Source organism: Fringilla coelebs, assembly GCF_963513975.1.
Source record: "Fringilla coelebs genome assembly, chromosome: 20".
Classification (NCBI taxonomy): domain Eukaryota; kingdom Metazoa; phylum Chordata; class Aves; order Passeriformes; family Fringillidae; genus Fringilla; species Fringilla coelebs.
In genome coordinates, this window is record NC_140046.1 from 4,609,653 (window position 1) to 4,621,982 (window position 12,330).

Sequence of the window (12,330 nt, forward strand, 5' to 3'; positions counted from 1 at the left end):
AGTTCAGAGGCAGCAGGAACCTGTAGGAACCTGCTTTTCCCTTCCCATGCAGCTGCTCTGCCCCTCCCTCGGGTTGCTTCAGCTTTCCTGGCGATTTCAACACCCCTGTGAATGTTTAACCTCGCTGCTCCACCCCGAAGGGATGGAGTGATCCCGGGGCAGGCTCTGCTGGGGTTTGGGGTGATGTCCCATCGGGGCCGAGGCAGGAACGGACATTCCTGCCTGGATAATCATTGGCGAGACCGAGGTCACCGCGGTAACACACCGGGGCACGGGAGGAATGTTTCCACTCCAGCAGGCTTTGCCGTCCTGTCCTGGCGCCAGGGCGCGATGCCAGAGGCTCGGCAGGGCCTTTCCCAACCGCTTCATCCCTCCGGCGCCTTCCCGGAGCGCGGCCGAGCCCCGTCCCCCTCTCTGTAAATACCTGTACAAAGAACCGACCAATAAAGCGCTGAACGAACGCCTCTGCTTCCCGCCTCTCATTGCCCAGCGGCGCTACGGCCACCAGCCCCGCTGCTCTGCCCTCCCCGCCCCGGAGCTCGCCCCTGCCCATTCCCGGGGCTCCTTTCCCGGTCCCGGTCCCGGTGCCGGTCCCGTCCCCTCCCTCTCGCTGCCCACGTGCGATCCCCGCAGTCCCCGTCGCGCCGGAAGTGACGCGCGGCGGCCGCGCCGAGGCGGTGGCGGCGAGGCGGCAGCATGGTGATGGCGGCGGCGGGCGCGCACCGGCCCGGGCCGCTCAAGCAGCAGAACAAGGCGCACAAGGGCGGCAAGCACAGCGGGTCCTCGCAGCGCCGCGCTGGAGGTGAGGTGGGACGGGCTCCCCGCGGGTTCCCCGCCGCCATCGGCCAGCTCTGACCCTTCTCTTTCCGTGTTCTCCCCCGCCCAGGCCGCGTCCCCGTCAAGGCCCAGCCCCGCCGGCGGCTCCGCGACCTGAACAGGGTGGACCGGCGGCATCAGGCGCTGCAGCTCCGCCGGCAGCGCAAGGAGGCGGTGAGGCACCGGGGAAAGCGGGCCGGTTGTTGCGGGGGAGCGGGAAACAGCTCGGTTCGAGTCTCTGCCGCAGGGAGCTTGAGTCGCGGCCGGGGGGTCTGGATGTGGGCGATGCGGCCGGGCCGGTTTGGGTCCTTGCGGGGGAACGAGCGGGTGCCGGTCTCGCTTCGGTTTGGGCCAAACGGGGCATTACGGACCGGGTGCGTTCGGGCTGCGGTGTGGGGGAGCCCGGCGTGGTCCGGCGGCGGGAGAGGAGCCGCGCTCGGGCTGGCATTCAGGCGCTGCCCGTGTGCCCGCAGGTGCTGGCGGAGAAGCGCAGCCTTGGCAGCAGGGACGGGCCCCCGCACCTCGTGGTTGTGGTGCTGCTGCACAGCAGGGCTGCGGCCCAGGACTCCCTGCGGCTGCTGCAGAGCCAGGACGCGGCCGCTGTCCGTGCAGATGAGGGCGGAGCTGGTGGCTTTGCCCTGCTCTGCCCCCGGCTCAAGCAGCGCTGGCGCTTTGTCACAGCCCAGGCAGGTGAGGAGGCACCGCTGTTGGTTGGGTTTTGGTTCTGGTGCCTCTGGCAGCCCCACTAACGAAGGTGTTTCGGGTGCAGGGGATCTCCACGCTGTTTTAGACCTTGCCAAGGTTGCTGACTCCCTGCTGTTCATCCTGGACCCTGTGGATGGCTGGGACAGTGCAGGGGAGCACTGCCTCACCTGCCTCTTTGCACAGGGGCTGCCCAGTTATGGTGAGAAATTTTTTGGGTTTCTTGGGGTGCTTAGTGGAGATTAAGTGTGACAGTAATTAAATTTCAGGGCTCTACCACCTTCAGTGAAAAATAATTTTTTTCTTATGTTGAGGTGGAAGTTCTTTCAGTTTATGGCTATTGCTCCTTGTCCTGTTTGGGACCACTGAAAACAGTGAAACTCCCTTTGTACCTTGTGGTGCAAATCTGACCATTTGGGCTGTTGACATCCAGGTATTTGTCTGTGTTTGGTAAAAAGAACAGCAGAAGGTTTAGCATCTGATCCAAACTCTGCTCTTTGCTTGCCAGCTCTGGCTGTCCCGGGAGGCACTGACCTGCCCCCTAAGAAGAGGATAGATGCCAGGAAGAAGCTCTCCAAATGCATTGAGAAGCGTTTTCCTGAGGCCAAGCTGTTCCCACTGAACACAGAGCAGGAATCCTCGCTGCTCCTGAGGCACCTGAGCTCCCAGAAGCAGAGGCACCTGGCTTTTCGGGCCCGCCGCGCTCACCTGCTGGCCCGTGCTGCTGAGTTTGTGCCCAGCCAGGACAGTGACCTGGTTGGGACCCTGAAGGTGTCTGGCTTTGTCCGGGGACAGCCCCTCAACGTGAACAGCCTGGTGCACATCGTGGGGCACGGGGACTTCCAGCTGAGCCAGGTGGATGCTCCCCCTGACCCGCTGTCTTTGAACCCACGGGTGGTTAAAGGACAGAAGAGGAGTCAGGACATGGAGGTTCAGGTGTGTGGGGTGAGGGCTTTGTCAGTCCTTTCAGAACACAAGGTTTCTAAAATTTCATTGGGGAAAATACAACTGGGGGTAGGTGGGTGAGGAGAGGGGGAAAGGGAGTTTTGTCAGATCTAGGAACTCTGCTTTTCCCCTTCAGGATGACTCTGGAAATGGTGCTGTTGAGATGGAGGAAGATGTCAAGGTGCTGATGAAGGCAGATCCAAGCAAGCAGGAGTCTCTGCAGTCAGAAGTGGTTCCTGATCCCATGGAAGGGGAGCAGACGTGGCCCACTGAAGAAGAGCTGCAAGAAGCAGAGGGTGAGCAGAAGCAATAGTTCTGTATCTCTTCCTGTCCTTCTTAGGAGGGTTGTTAGAAACTTCTGTCACCAGGGTGCCTGTGAAGAAACATTTTAGTTGGGATGGCTTCCATCCCCAGTCCCATCAGGTCGTTTGCCTGGCAAGTTAGCAGGTTTTGGGTGTCCTGACAAATTCTGTGCTGGAAAAAAAGCAATTCTAGTCTAGATGTGGTTTTGGCTATCCTGGTGTAAATGCTGCTGAGGGGAAGGAGAGCTGTTCCTGTACTAACCCCTGGTGGGAATCCTACAGATTCTCTGAAGGCAAACAGGAGGGTGGTGAAGGTCCCCAAAGGCACATCCAAGTACCAGGCTGCCTGGATTGTGGATGATGGAGAAGAAGGCAGTGAGAAAGATGATGATGATGACGAAGATGACGACATGGATGATGATCTGATGGAAGAGGCACTTTCTCAGGTACCTCCAAGAGCTGATAGTACAGGTGATCTCCAGGCCATTATTGCATGTCTGGGAAGATTCTGTCCTTCCAGCTTGCTTTGTCTATGCAAGGGCATGATGCAGAGCCAGGACTTGCCTGGATCTCCACTCTTACATCCCCACGTGCATCGTGTTCCTTCTTTGGGCTGTTAGACCCCAAAATGATGGGGTCCCAAATCCCACAATGTGAACACACCCAGAGTTCCAGTGCTGCATGCACAGCTCTGTGTGCTCATAGGCTCTGTGCTGCCCTGTGCCAGGAGGGGGAGAGCAGTGAGGAGGAGGAAGCTGGGGAGGAGGAGAGCGAGACCATGACCATGTCCGAGTGCCTGCGGGATGACCAGTACGACGAGAAGATGGAGGAGGATGAGCAGATGCTGGAGAGATACAAGCAGGAGAGAATGGATGAGATGTTTCCAGATGAGGTGGACACACCACGGGATGTGCCTGCCCGAGTCAGGTAAGAAATGGGATGCTTTGCTGGGAGAGGGGCTGGAAGGTGCCTTTCTGTTTAATTTGGTGAGGAAGCCTGTGATGTCTTAGCCGTGGTGTCTGAACCTGGCTGAAGGACTCTTGTGAAGACTCTTTTTGGCTCTGAGGCTTCCAGAGCAGGCACTAGTTGGCAGGGAGAGCTGAGTCCTCACCTGGGAAAGAGAGGAGGATGGCCCTGAGGCAAGGACAGCTCGTTTGGGGATTTGGTTGGTGGTTTTAGCTCTCTTTGCACTGGCATCTCTCCTGAGGGCTAATGTTTGCTTTTCACCCTTTGTCCTGGTGTGTGAGACCCTGCAGACCACAGCTGGTGGTGAAGGGTGGGATTCACCTCTGTTGGTGAAGTAATTCTCTGCTCTCTGTTCTCAAGGTTCCAGAAGTACAGGGGGCTGAAAAGCTTCCGGACTTCTCCTTGGGACCCCAAAGAGAATCTCCCAAGGGATTATGCCAGGATCTTCCAGTTCCAGGACTTCTCCCGAACCAGAAAGAACCTCTTCAAGCAAATAGAGAAGGAGGAGACTGAGGGAGCTTTGGTAATTCCCTTTTGCTGATCTCTTTCCCTGTTGTGTTCTTTGCTCCCAGTAGGAGTGACTTATCAGGGAGGTGGTTGGGTGGATCTTTCAGCCAGCTGGTTCTTAGCATGAAGCCCTAAGCTCAGATAGTTTTCTCCTGGATTGTCTCCCTAATTCAGGCACATCTCCTGACACTTTTTTTCCGTTGAGAGAAGTGTTCACAACTGCTCCTGTCTTGGCAGGTGGGCTGGTACGTTACACTTCATGTCTGCAATGTCCCTGTCTCGGTGATGGAGAGCTTCAAGGAGGGGAAACCCCTGGTGCTGTTCTCACTGCTTCCCCACGAACAAAAGGTGAACACAAGGGATATACCCCGGAGGGATGTGCAGCTCCCTGTTCCTTCAGACTGCAAGGCTTGGCGAGGGTCTGGCTGCAGAGGGTTTGGGCTGAAATCTCCCCACATTGCTTCTGTTTCAGAGCAGGTTGGAGCATGCAGAAACTGCTGGGGGATTTAGGAGAAAGTGTCTGAGCCTGGCACTGGTGCCCAGGGACCTTTGGGACCCTATTTTCGAGGACATTCATCTCTGCTGCCATGTCCTGTTGTTTTCTGCTGCCCTCCATCCCCTGACTGTGCTGCCTCTTGCAGATGTCCGTGTTGAACTTCCTGGTCCGTCGGCATCCAGGCAACAGTGAGCCAGTGAGGGCCAAGGAGGAGCTGATCTTCCACTGTGGGTTCAGGCGCTTCCGAGCATCCCCCCTGTTCTCCCAGCACACCTCAGGTTTGTCAGGGACTGGGTACAGCAGTGGAGTGGGGTTGGGAATTCTGGGGCACGAAGCCTGTGATGTCTTAGCCATGGTGTCTGAACCTGGCTGAAGGATTCTTGTGAAGACTCACTCCTAGGCTCTGAGGCTTCCAGGGCAGGCACTAAATCATGGGGAGTGGAATGGGTGGGGAAAGGTGGTTCACTGATCCAGGCAAGGTCGAGGTTCCATGCCAGAAGCTCACCTTCATTCCCACATACTCAGTGCCAGCAGAGGAAGGGTGTTTGTTGAACAGGGAAGAAGGACAGCTGTGGGGTTTCCCAGCGCTGAGGGCTGCTCTTGGCCTGAGCTTGATCATTGCTGTTCTGTCCTAGCTGATAAGCACAAGCTGGAGCGTTTCCTGCGCCCAGATGCTGCCCTGGTGGTGACTGTCTACGCTCCAATCACTTTCCCTCCTGCCTCAGTGCTGCTTTTCAAACAGAGAAGTAATGGTGAGTTGATAAATGTTGAGGAAGTGGTGTCTGGGAAACAAACTGTCCCCATACCCTGCTTACAAGTGCATCTCTCCAGAAAGCATGACTTGAGAAAGCTGTTCCCTTCCTGCTGTGAGATGAGCTCATCTCCATCCCTGTTGTTTTTCTGTCCATGCAGTGGGGGTTGCTCTGGGCCTGCAGCCCTTTGGGGAAGGGGTTTGTGGTGGGGAGGGGGTGATGGAGGCACCTGCCCTGGTGCATTGGTGACTCTGCCTGGCAGGAATGCACGACCTCATTGCCACGGGCTCCCTGCTCTCCGTGGACCCCGACAGGATCGTCATCAAGCGCCTGGTGCTCAGCGGCCACCCCTTCAAGATCTTCACCAAGATGGCTGTCGTGCGATACATGTTCTTCAACAGAGGTACAGCTGGTCTCTGGTGGGAGGAGGGGTTCTGGAAGTTCTGTCCCTGTGCTTGTGTTGGAGCAGCACAGCCTGTTCCTTACCTGCCTTTCGTGTTTCCGTCTCCAGAGGATGTGATGTGGTTCAAGCCCGTGGAGCTGAGGACAAAGTGGGGACGCAGAGGGCACATCAAGGAGCCCTTAGGTAGGTTTGATTTGGTGTTTATCTCTGTGTTGTTGGCATGGTGTGATCCTCCTGTGCCTGAGAGACTGCTAATGGCCTCTTCTGCCCTCTGCCTAGGGACCCATGGGCACATGAAGTGCCACTTTGATGGGCAGCTCAAGTCCCAGGACACAGTGCTGCTGAACCTCTACAAACGCGTTTTTCCCAAATGGACTTATGACCCTCATGTCCCAGAGCCTGTACCGTGGGTGAGGAGTGAGAGTGCACTGCCAGAGCAGGAGGTGGAGATGGAATGAGTCTCCAGCATGGCTGGAGTTTGTGCCTTGGCTCCCTGGATGCTGTTCTTGGCCCGTACACTGTGAGGACAGCACTGATGCCTTGGACGTGTTACTGCTGGGGTCTGTACAGGGGCAGCTGCGTCGCCAGCTGCTGCTCAGGTACCAGCTATAGCTATTTATTTTAATGGAAAATGTCAAAAATGCCTAAGTGCCTCTGTCGTGGTGGTGGCCAGGAGGCTGTGTGCACCCCTTGTCCACTGAACCCACTGGGATTGTTTCAGTTCCTCATGCCCTGCCACGTGGGGTGTGGGGGGATTTTGCTGTGTGGAGGAGTTAGCTGGCAGTTCCTGTGAGGCTGAGAAAGAAGAGCCAAGTAGCAGCTGGGGAGGATGAGTGAGTGCAGCTCTCTGGAGGCCTGGGCCAGAGCAAGGCAGCTGGGGAGGGGAGAACAGGCAGTGCTTTGTTTCCAGGCCCCCCACAGAGACCAATGCCAACTTCCCTTGTCCCTCCACAAAAACTCCCAAACGTTTGGACTTGATCTGTTTTTAGTAGCAGACAAATTCAGAGTGAGGTTTTCATTCCTTGAAACACCGCTCCATCCTCATTCTGCTTTCCCAGAGAGGTCTGTGAGCCAGGTCAGGGATCTCAGGTCCACATTTCCCCCGCACAGCACGATGCAAACGTTCTGCACGTCCCGGGGGACTGCCTGGAACTGCTCCGAGAGCACGGCCGCCAGTCCCACGCCTGCTGTTGGCTCAATCAGCAGCTTCATCCTTTCCCACACCAGCCACGTGGCTCGCTGTGGGGACAGGGCAGCAGCTGTCAGCCCAGCAGCCAGCACAGGCTGCTCCAGGGCATCTCTGCAGCACTCTGGGAAGGGAGGGCAGAGGTCCCAACAGCCCTTTCCAGCTGGAGATAGCGTGGGTGTCACAGCTGCAGTGGTGCACGGGGGTTTGTGCTGCTCTGGGAGTGTGTTGGGGTGAGAGCAGAGGGGCAGGGCAGGGGTGGAGGCAGCTGCCTGCTGGCAGCTACCGTGAGAAGGAGCTGGGAGCCTTTACCTTGATTTCTTCCTCTGAGACTGTCAGGACATCATCAACCAAATCCCTGATGATGGGCCACGTGTTGGGCCCAATGTTGGTTTTTACTGCATCTGCGATGGTGTCCCGTGGGTGGAGGTTGGGGGTCAGCTCCCCTCGGACCTTGGACTGGTAACAGTCATCCACATTGCTTGGCTCAGCAGCAAACACCTTCACATCTGGTCTCAAAGCCTGGGGAGAGCAGGAGCCACTTGGGTGACACCAGTATGTGCCTGTCCCCTGTTTCTGTGTGTGCAGGGGGCTAAGCAGGCCCTGCTGCTGCTGCTGCCATGCAGACCCCAGGCAGCCAGAGACTTTCACTGCAGGGTCTTTCTGTTTCTAAAGTTAAAAGCTGCTGCCTGCCTTGAGAGTCCTGCCCTTCCCACAGGGAGATTCTTGGATGAGCTGTTACCTACCTTGATGGCAACTGCTATTCCTGCAACCATTCCTCCACCTCCAACAGGAACCACCACTGCATTTACCTGGGGTGCCTGTGCAGAAAGGAAGTGTGAGGGCTTCTGACACTTTGTGTCCCCCTTTTTGCTGTGCCCCTGCAGGGGCTGGGCTGTGCATTTTCCCTCACCTGCTCCAGCACCTCCAGGGCGATGGTGCCTTGCCCTGCAATCACTGCCAGCTCCTGGTTGGGGTGCACCAGGACTCCTCCTGTCTCCTGGACTACACGGGATGCTGTCTCAGCTCTGGACTAAGGGAGAGCACAGCAGTCACCTCTCTCTCTGCCTGGGCAGTGTCCCTGGCCCATCTGCCCTGTGCCTTACCTTGTCACTGGGGTCACATGGCACCAGTGTGGCACCATAGGCACGAATGGCATCTTGCTTACACTGCGGGGCAGTCCGGGGCACCACGATGTAGGCAGGAATCCCTGTGGCATGAGAGAGGGAGTCAGTCCAACAGCCCAAGAGCCACAGCAGGCAGTTCAAACTGCAGGAGCAGGCAACGCCTTGCCTGTGCCGGCTCCTGCATGGGTTCAGGAGAGGGATCTCCATCCTCTGCAACAGAACCAGCTCTGTATTTACCCCGTGCCTGCCTCTGGGAGCGGGGCGGGAGGTCGGGGTGCAGGTTACCTTCAGCCTGGGCAGCACAGGCGAGTGCCTGCCCGTGATTGCCGCTGCTGTGTGTGACCACAGCGCGGGGCAGCTCCCGGCCCGTGCGCTGCCGCTCCTCAACCAGGCTCCGCACCGCGTTCAGGGCACCGCGCATCTGCAGGGAGAGCGCGGGGCTGTGTCCTCACACCACTCCCGGAGTCCCGGGCAGCACCCATTCACCCCAGGGAATTAACAGGGAGGGAGGAGCTGGTCAGTGCCGGCGGAACGCGAGTTTCCCTCTTGTAAAGAGCGACCTTTGCCCAGGGGCATCGCAGCGCCGCCATCCCTGCGCACCTTGAAGGATCCGGTCTTCTGCAAGAGCTCGCACTTGAAGAGCAGCGTCCTGCCGGCCATGCGGTCCAGCCCGGCGCAGGTGAGCAGCGGGGTGCGATGGATGCGGCCCCGCAGCCGCCGCTCCGCATCCCGCACCTCGCCCAGCCCGAGCGGCGGCGCGGCCATGTGCGCGCTCCCGTCCGCGCCTGCGCGCGCCCGCGCCGGCGGTTTGTCCCTCCGCGGCCGCCGTCGGCGCCGCCCGCCCCCGGCGTAGCCAAGATGGCGGAGGGGCTGGAGCGCGTCCGCGTCTCGGCCGCCGAGCTGCGGGACATGGTGGCGGCGCAGGCCCGCGCGGCCGGCGGCGGGCGAGGTGAGGGGCGCTGGGGGCACTCGCGACCCGCTGCTGGGCCGGCCCTTCCGCGCACGGGCAGCTGCCCGCGCCGCGCACGGCGCCGCGGCCGCGCTGCGCCCGGGGTAGGGCTTGGGGCAGAGCTGCCGCCCCGCCGGCGCCGGCTGTCCGGGCTGGGAGCGCACGGCACCGACAACGGGGAGGCTGCGGGGCGGGCGGCGGCAGCCGGAGCGGCTTTGCCCGGGGATGGTCGGTCCCAGACCCTCGGGGTCCTCCGGGCCGAGCCCCGGTACCGGCGGGGGTTCGGGGCTGCGGTGGTGAGAGGGAGGAAGTTTAGGGAATGCAGCGGGGAGCAGCCCGGCTTTGGTGGGTCGTTTAACCGTGCGGGGTCCGGCCTGGGCTCTGTAACGATTTTTTTTTTTTGTAAATACGGTTAAAGGAGGAGGAGAGAAACGTTACCGGATTGTGAGCAAGGGGGAAAGGCGTCTTTGATTCAAACGGTCCGGTGGCAGAGCGGGCGCTGCTGGGGATGGCAGCTCCTGCACCCACGGCAGGCGGGTGACTGCTGCTGAACCTGCGGCGATACAACTTTACTCTTGCTGCTTGTGCTCAAGTCTCGTGGTGTGCTTTGAGGAAAAACCTGTTGCAGGATGGGATTTGTAAATGAATCAGGCGGAGGATTTGGTCAGTTCTGTTAGACTTTCTCATTTTCTACTCTTATTCTGTGATCAGATCTGGCAGGCTGTTTGCCTTGACTTGAATATTTGTCATGGTATTTTTTGGTCCCTGGGAGTAACTTTGTTCTGTCTGTTTTTCCCCAGAAAACATGAAGGAGGTGAAGGAGCCAAGGCACCGCAAAGACAACAGACGCCCAGACCAGGAGATTTACAAGCCTGGCCTCTCCAGATTGAGGAGCAAACTTGTGTCACCAAAGCAAGAGGCCTCAGAGAAAGAAAGGAGCAGAGCTGAGGAGGACAAGGAGGAGAGTGCTGGGGACAAGGACTCTGTGGGAGTGGGATCTCCAGCTGTGGAGGACTGTGACAAAAGCGATGGCCCTAGGCAGAATGGTCCTTCACAGGAAACGGAAGAAACAGGGACCAAAGGTGGCCTGCAAAGCCAGGAGAACTCATCCAAGCAGCCCATTGTGGATGAGTGGTGTCCAAAGGCCCCCAGGAGAACCAAGAAGCCAGACCAACAGATCTACCAGCCTGGAAAACGCCTGCACTCTGCTGCTAAAGAACCCTCCCTGCAGTCGGCCAGCGAAGAGATCACTGGGAGGATGGAGCAGCTGAAGGTCGAGGGAGATGAAGAGACTGAGAAAGGCACTGGAAAAGACAACAACAGGAAAATCAAATCGAGCACGGAGGATAGAGAGGGGAGCCAGGCAGGGGAAGCAGTGAAAGCCTCCAGGGGGGATAAAGGGAGGCGAGCAGAGCGGAGTGACCGTGTGAGGAGGGCAGGGGATGAGGTGCTGCCGGGGAAGCTGGGCTCCACCAAGCGCTATTCCCGCACGGACAAGCGGCGCAGCCGGTACCGCACCTGCAGCACCAGCTCAGCCGGCAGCAACAACAGCACGGACGGAGCCCTGCTCGTGGATGGGGTGGAGAGGAGGCAGGAGCGTGCCAGGGAGAGGATACGTCCCAGGAAGCAGCTCTCCGTGTCCTCCACAGACTCCCTGGATGACGACAGGATCGATGAGGCTGAGGTGTACATCTCCAGCAGGAACTCGGACAGGAGGAGGCATTCGGAGCAGAGCCGAGCTTCCAGGAGCGAGAGTGAATGGAGCAGCAATGGCAGGGAAGTCAAGGGACCCTTTCGAGTGACATTTGACAGCAGGACCATGAACAGGGACAGCAGCCTGGCAGATACAGATAAAAAAAAGTCCCTGAAGGCCTTAGAGGTTTCGGAGGCAAGGAGCCAGAGCAGGGAGCCCCAAGGGAGGGGCCGTGGGATTCTGTTCCTGCCTGCCAACACAGACCTCTCTGCCAGCTCGGTGGGTGTCCCTGAGGCCACTCACCCCGGGCCCAGGCTCCTGCTGGGCGGGGCTGGCAGCAAAGGCCCCCGGAGCCGGGGCCGAGGTGGCACTGCCCGCCGCCTGTGGGACCCAAACAACCCGGACCAAAAACCCGCCCTGAAGAGCCAGACTGCTCAGCTTCACTTCCTAGACACGGATGATGAAGTGAGCCCCACCTCCTGGGGGGAAGCCCGCCAGGCCCAGCCCTCCTATTATAAATTCCAAAACTCTGACAACCCCTATTATTACCCTCGTGCCTCCGGGCAAGGCCCCCAGTATCCATACGGTGGATATTCCCTGCAGTATCCTATGGGTCCAACCAACGGGGTGTACCCAGGAGCTTATTACCCCGGGTACCCTGGCCAGGCAGGGCAATACCTGTGTGGCCCACTCCCCCCTACTCCTCTGAGCCCTGAGATGGAGCAGCAGATGAGGAACATGCAGCAGCAGGAGCTCAGCAAACTCCTGCGTGAGGCTGGGAACCAGGAGCAGCAGCTCAGCAACCTCCTGTCCAGAGACCGCATCAGCCCGGAGGGGCTGGAGAAGATGGCCCAGCTGAGGTTGGTGGGTGGGCTGGAGAGGGGGGAGTGAGTTATTTCCAGGGTGAAATACAGGAGAATGGTGTCTCCTTGGGGATCTCAGTGGCTGGGAGATGTGGCACTGGGTTGCCAGTTATCGACGTGCCGGGTCTGTTTGTTGTGTGCTCGTGGTGTGTGGGTGGTGGGAGGAAGCTGTGGGTGAGGATGGATGTCACTTCCCTGGGCTGGGAGCTAAGCTGTAGCTTCTTGTGCTTGGTGGATGCCTTGCAGGGACACAGAGGAGCAGTACAAGCAGCTGCAGAAGATTTTTGTTTCTTCTGGCTCTTGCTGGAGCTGATGCTTCTCAGTTCCAGTCTCTCAGTGTTTGTTGTCAGACTTCTGCTTTCTTATCTATCCTTAGTGTGTGCTCAGGAAGTGTTTTGTTGTTCCTGGTGCTGTCAGTGGCAGTGCCTTTCCAGTGCTGTGTAGTTTTGCTCTTGATGCCACTCAGCGTGATGACACTCCAGTGGGAGTAGCCTGGTGATGCCAGTCTGTCAGGAGACAAGTAACACTGTTGCTCTGGGGGGTGGTTAATATAGCTGTAACAAGTTTCTACTTGTCGTCTTTCATGTCTGTCTGTGAAGTCTGTGTCTGCAGGGCTTCTCTGG

General features: G+C 58.6%; 3 protein-coding genes across 4 annotated transcripts in view; 2 read left to right on the forward strand and 1 right to left on the reverse strand.

Annotated features, from left to right (window-relative positions):
* The first annotated feature begins 674 nt into the window (after positions 1 to 674).
* TSR1 (TSR1 ribosome maturation factor) lies at positions 675 to 6,532 on the forward strand. The gene is made up of 15 exons (XM_084219297.1): positions 675 to 802; positions 887 to 990; positions 1,290 to 1,506; positions 1,586 to 1,720; positions 2,027 to 2,454; positions 2,600 to 2,759; positions 3,048 to 3,211; positions 3,493 to 3,692; positions 4,092 to 4,254; positions 4,476 to 4,586; positions 4,880 to 5,012; positions 5,370 to 5,486; positions 5,749 to 5,889; positions 5,998 to 6,072; positions 6,169 to 6,532. The coding sequence occupies exons 1-15, from the start codon at positions 697 to 699 to the stop codon at positions 6,345 to 6,347; spliced, it is 2,433 nt and encodes an 810-aa protein (XP_084075423.1). The 5' UTR covers positions 675 to 696; the 3' UTR covers positions 6,348 to 6,532.
* A 373-nt stretch (positions 6,533 to 6,905) lies between these two features.
* Positions 6,906 to 8,968, reverse strand: SRR (serine racemase). The gene is made up of 7 exons (XM_084219107.1): positions 8,803 to 8,968; positions 8,488 to 8,623; positions 8,182 to 8,285; positions 7,989 to 8,108; positions 7,822 to 7,896; positions 7,388 to 7,597; positions 6,906 to 7,128 (listed from the first exon to the last, which is right to left on the reverse strand). Exons 1-7 carry the CDS (start codon positions 8,965 to 8,967, stop codon positions 6,931 to 6,933), a joined length of 1,008 nt encoding a protein of 335 aa, XP_084075233.1. The 5' UTR covers position 8,968; the 3' UTR covers positions 6,906 to 6,930.
* Positions 8,969 to 9,052: 84 nt separating this feature from the next.
* Positions 9,053 to 12,330, forward strand: part of SMG6 (SMG6 nonsense mediated mRNA decay factor) — a 105,778-nt gene continuing 102,500 nt past the window's right edge. Inside the window, exons 1-2 of one of the 2 annotated variants that reach the window (XM_084219136.1) lie at positions 9,053 to 9,151; positions 9,952 to 11,704. In XM_084219136.1, coding sequence (XP_084075262.1) covers positions 9,061 to 9,151; positions 9,952 to 11,704 — 1,844 coding nt within the window. In that variant the 5' untranslated portion in view covers positions 9,053 to 9,060. The remainder of the gene's footprint in view (positions 9,152 to 9,951; positions 11,705 to 12,330) is intronic. The other variant, XM_084219137.1, reaches the window with a different exon arrangement.

Bases quoted from the DNA above. Each gene is read 5' to 3' on its own strand.
- TSR1 (XM_084219297.1), top strand. From the start codon at position 697: ATGGTGATGGCGGCGGCGGGCGCGCACCGGCCCGGGCCGCTCAAGCAG. The intron at 3,693-4,091 runs GTAAGAAATGGG...TCTGTTCTCAAG, and splicing joins GATGTGCCTGCCCGAGTCAG to GTTCCAGAAGTACAGGGGGC. The intron at 5,890-5,997 runs GTACAGCTGGTC...TTCCGTCTCCAG, and splicing joins ATACATGTTCTTCAACAGAG to AGGATGTGATGTGGTTCAAG.
- SRR (XM_084219107.1), bottom strand. From the start codon at position 8,967: ATGGCCGCGCCGCCGCTCGGGCTGGGCGAGGTGCGGGATGCGGAGCGG. The intron at 8,624-8,802 runs GTGCGCAGGGAT...CTCTCCCTGCAG, and splicing joins AGAAGACCGGATCCTTCAAG to ATGCGCGGTGCCCTGAACGC. The intron at 8,286-8,487 runs GTAACCTGCACC...CTCATGCCACAG, and splicing joins CTGTGCTGCCCAGGCTGAAG to GGATTCCTGCCTACATCGTG.